Genomic DNA, 4,841 nt, shown 5'->3' on the forward strand with positions numbered 1-4,841 from the left:
GGTTTGGATTTGATGATAAGCTGTGGTTAGTGAAAACTGGAAGTGAAAACTGGAGGTGGAGGCATAGCAGGCTCATTCAACACTATACCATAGTTATCATTATGTCCAAACAAGGCCTAGTCTTTAACCCTTGAACATTTCTGCTTTAATTGCTGCATAAACGACTTCAAAATTTATGTGATTATGATGGGAAGACAGTGTCCTTGATATTGTAGAGATGAGTTGGAAGTCTTCCCCCTGCAAACCATCTGGCCCTTCTCAATGGACAGCTAATGTTAGGTGTCAAGTTTTATCCCTAGTATTACTGCTTCATAAAAGTGAACAATAATCATTAACTTATATGGGTAAAAAGGTGGTGAGTTGATGGAGTGTTAGGAAGTTGCTGCTGATAGAGACTGATTTTAAGCTTATACCTTCAAAAGGAGCAGTGTGTTTGTCCTTGAGCAGCAACTTCTATTAACTGAAATTGATATATGATGATATATGATGGCAGAAACTTCCTGAGAACAAGTTTAGAAGCAGGATGGGAAATGTTAAGTGATTATTCCAGCCACCTGATTAATGACTACCGTATTTTTCGCCCTATTGGACACACCGGCCCATAGGACGCACCTAGTTTTTTTTGGGGGGGGGAATAAAGGGGAAAAAATTACCCCCCCCCAGTCGCGGATATCTGCCCGAAGCGCAGGGCGCTCTGCTTCAGCGCGCCCCGCACTCCGGGCAAGCAGGATGATATCCGCAGCTTGGGAGCCCTGTGGGAACTCCCGCAGGGCTCCCTAGGGTGCGGATATCTGCCTGAAGCGTGGGACGCTCTGCTTTGGCGCACTCCGGGCAGCAGGCTGCTGTCCGCAGCCAAGGGAGCCCTGCGGGCTCCCCAGGCTTGCTGATAGCTTCCTGAAGCGTGGAGAGCGAGAGGGGTCGGTGCGCACCGACCCCTCTCGCTCTCCACGCTTCAGCGAAAGCCTGCATTCGCCCCATAGGACGCACACACATTTCCCCTTCATTTTTGGAGGGGGAAAAGTGCGTCCTATAGGGCGAGAAATACGGTACTAAAACAGGCAGAGAGAGGCTTGAATGTGCACATATCCTTATAAAGACCCTTTAGTGTATTCGTTCATGTTCACTCTTGACATTCCAGATACATTGGAGATCTGATCTGATTAGCTACATGGGCCACATTCTGTGTTATAGTGTTATTTGAAATTATTAGTAAATGTAACTCTGGCCTTGTATCTGTACTTCATTGATCTCCATTGCAAGAAATCTATATTAAATGTGTGTATAGATCATCAGTATCCATTTATTAAAGGATAGCATATGATGTTGAATACTATTAACTATGTTTCTGGCACCTACCTCATAGTTTTCTTTATCTTCTATTTCCCCCCAAAAAGTATTTATGGTTTCATGTTGAGATTATACTCAGCAAACCTATGAATCGGAGAGTGCCCATGAATTTCAGGCACTCTTTGAAGTTCATGTTACAGAAAAAAATGAATAAATATTGGGTTGGATTCAGACATAGTGGATGTTAATTCCCTTAGAAATGAGTTGGTTCTGTCGTTTTCACTGTCAAATTTAGTCTGGATTCTACCCACCACTGGTAATGCAACAATACTTCTCTAAATTGTATTTTCCCCACGTCTGTTTACCTCCTTTATTTTTCTTGTGAGTGACATTGCGTGTGATCACTTATCTATTTCAGAGGCAGGAAAGATTTGCTGATAGGTCTCTGCTAGAAATGGAAAAAAGGGTAAGTTTTTTCCTGGGCTTTTGGTCCTCTAGGTTTATATAATCTTATAAAATAATAATTTGAATTGGGAAGCATTATGCAAAAAAGAACAAACTGCAACAATTTAGTTAGGCAATTAGATTTCTGGACAGACTGTGTGTGCACAAGGGATGCACTTTATTGATATAAGAGCAATAAGAATCAAATTGTTAAATTTAAAATTCTGCGCTGGATTTGGTCTGGAAACTTTTTAAAAATATACGATTGGTGGAAATGGCTTAAATTGGTTAACTCACTGTTACTTAACTGAGCACTGCTACAAGTAAAGAAGTTTTGTTTTTTTAACGAAACTTGGTTCTTATCACAGAGAGTTAAATGAATGACAGACTGACCAAAATGAATTATGACTGTACTAGGCTCTTGAAATTAATTGCTAAAACTGGGTAAAATATGTTTAGGAACTCACTTAACTATGATTAAACTAAATTCAAATGGTTTGTATCTGAAAGGTGACCGACAAGAGTCAGTATCCTCGCAGCGGTATGATCTAACCAAAGTTTTACACACCTCAGCTGATGCTGCTTGTTTTGCATAACACTGTTGAATGTATACCTTGTAGCAATTTGCTTTTGTCTTTCACACTTTGAAAATGTTTGAATGTCAGATACTGGATACAGCCGCTGCTTTTTAATGAGACTCACCGCATTGTCTTAACACAAAGCAATACTTTAGCTTTAAGACCTGTTGTCCAATGAATGATAACAAAATATGCACTAGGACACACACACACGATTAGTATTACTTGGGTGTAGTACAGAATGCAAACTAACATTTGCCTGTCTGTGGAACGTAATGCTTTGTGCTTCCTTTTCCTTAAGGCAGTTGTTATCTTTTCTGTGTTTCTTGTGTGCTAAACTACCACAAAATACAGTTAAAGGAGTAATACCCAACTGATGTTACAAAAACTATTGCCTGATCAACTTTATATAAAGAATGTATTTAACTGGTAGAATTTGACCAAAATTAGTTCTGTTGTCTTGATTTTAAATTCGAAGTATTTTTTTACACATCACTGGCCTCGCAAGTTTCTTGTCCTCACTGTGCTTATGGTTGTTTAATCTTCAAAATCTGAGATTGCTCTACAGAGATGATGCTTAAAATATATATCCAAATTGTGTTATTAATGCAAATGGTTTTCTGTAGGAAAGAAGAGCTCTAGAAAGGCGGATATCTGAAATGGAAGAGGAACTCAAAGTAAGCGTGCTTCAACTATTTTCATTTAGGGCAGTAGCATTGTTTATAGGTTACAGTGTGCACATTCTTATTTTTATGTATTGATTAGGAGTGCATCAAATTACAGAATAACATTCTTCTGATTTTCAATGTCTTTTTATTACATGGTCAGCCATGTAATCACAGCTCATGCGAAAGCTGTCTAATAGAATGCAGCTTTTGTAAAGGATAGAATATTGTGCCATACAGTTTTGTTTACAGTAGTAGAGGACTTTTACCTGAGATTGTCTGAGTTGGTTCAGATACTATTGAGACATATGGTTCTATTAAAAAACAAAAGCCTATATTGGTTGAATATGGCTATACTTTTCCCAAGTGTGTGTGTTTAAAGTATAGGCAAAACATTTTTAAATTGAATAATGAAGTACTTTGATTTGTGAAAATACAGGTTCCTCTGCTATCAGACAGTCTTCGCATCAAGGGTAGTATTTCCTTTAGGCTACAGTCAGAGTGAAGTTAAGGTCACAAAAATTTCTAAACCTATCACTTGGTTTTTCTCTCTCTTATCCAACCTTTAATTTACAGGGACCTAATGAAGAAATAAGCTGTCTGTCTGCTCATCTCTCTCTCTCTCTCTCTCTCTCTCTCTCTCTCTCTCTCTCTCTCACACACACACACACACACACACACACACACACACACACACCACATATGTACATGCAAATTAGAGATGGGCATGTTTGATTCCTGAGTCACAATATGACTTTCTTCCTACACCCCATTGGAAAGACGCTGATTGGCTTAATAAAAAAGGAAGCCTCAGTATAACAAGGCAGATAGGCTCTCCTTCCCTCCCGACTCCTGGACAGGGAAGAACCAGACTGAGAAGGCAGATAGTTGTCTTAGTTTCTGCGTCATTTCAGCAGCCTTGAAATGGCACCCATCAGCAATTATAGCATATAGATGTCCAGATACCAATATAGGTATAATTTCAAAAAGGATTCTGTGAGCTCTCTCTTGTTTCCTGCCTTTTTAAAAAAATCCTCAGTCATCTGAGGATCTTAGTACAGTGGAACCTCAGTTTTTGAATGTAATCCATTCCGGAAGACCATTTGACTTCCAAAACTTTCGAAAACTGAGGCGCAATGAGTAGTCAGCAAAATCCATTGAGAAAATTTGAAAACACGTTTGACTTCCGAGGCACATATGAAAATGGAAGCAATTACTTCCAGGTTTTTGGCGTTAGAAAACCGAAACGTTTGGCTTTTGAGACACTCGAAACAGAACTTCCACTGTAGTCATATAGGGACACAGGGATTTGGGCCCAGATTGTTTAATGCTTGAAATGCTACCAGCAGCCCCTCCGGGGTGAAGTCAAATCACAGCGCTTCCTGCATTGTTTTTGCTGCACCAAAGTGACTTCTCCAGGGCTCAAGCCTGGGCACTGTGTATGGAGGTCCTGGGCTGCCCAGACGACAACCCCCCACTCTCAGCCCACTGATGTGGTCTAAAAGAAAGCAGAGCAACACATTTGGCACCAGCCTTTGCACAGTCACTGATTTCCTATATATAGTTAGGTAGTTTCTTAGTTTCACACAGAACAATCTGCTGCTAAAGAAAGGATTATCTTTACATCTCTTTCTTTTTTCTTTTAGTTGTCTTCACCTGTGATACCTTTTCAACATGCCACAATTGCATTTCTCTCATTGGCTCCTGTTTCTTTGATTCCTGCAGAATACATTTCAAGTAAAGCATGCTCAGGCTTTGAGGCATTTAAATGAGCGACTGCTGACTGAGAATAGGGCCTTGACCAGAGTGGTTACCAAGCTGTCAGGTGCCTGCAGGCATCGACATTCTGTGGACTTGTAATTTCCCC

General features: G+C 40.1%; 1 protein-coding gene across 7 annotated transcripts in view; it reads left to right on the top strand.

The window, feature by feature from the left end:
- PPP1R12A (protein phosphatase 1 regulatory subunit 12A) overlaps positions 1-4,841 on the top strand; it is a 91,525-nt gene that overhangs the window by 80,488 nt on the left and 6,196 nt on the right. For 4 of the 7 annotated variants that reach the window (XM_083699069.1, XM_083699073.1, XM_083699074.1 and 1 more), the window contains 3 exons: positions 1,706-1,753; positions 2,936-2,986; positions 4,700-4,830. In XM_083699069.1, the coding sequence (XP_083555195.1) occupies positions 1,706-1,753; positions 2,936-2,986; positions 4,700-4,830 (230 nt within the window). Of the gene's footprint in view, positions 1-1,705; positions 1,754-2,241; positions 2,273-2,935; positions 2,987-4,699; positions 4,831-4,841 lie in introns of those variants that run through there. The other 3 variants (XM_083699072.1, XM_083699071.1, XM_083699070.1) reach the window with 3 other exon arrangements.

Source organism: Podarcis gaigeae (assembly GCF_964106915.1).
Source record: "Podarcis gaigeae genome assembly, chromosome: 10".
NCBI lineage: Eukaryota > Metazoa > Chordata > Lepidosauria > Squamata > Lacertidae > Podarcis > Podarcis gaigeae.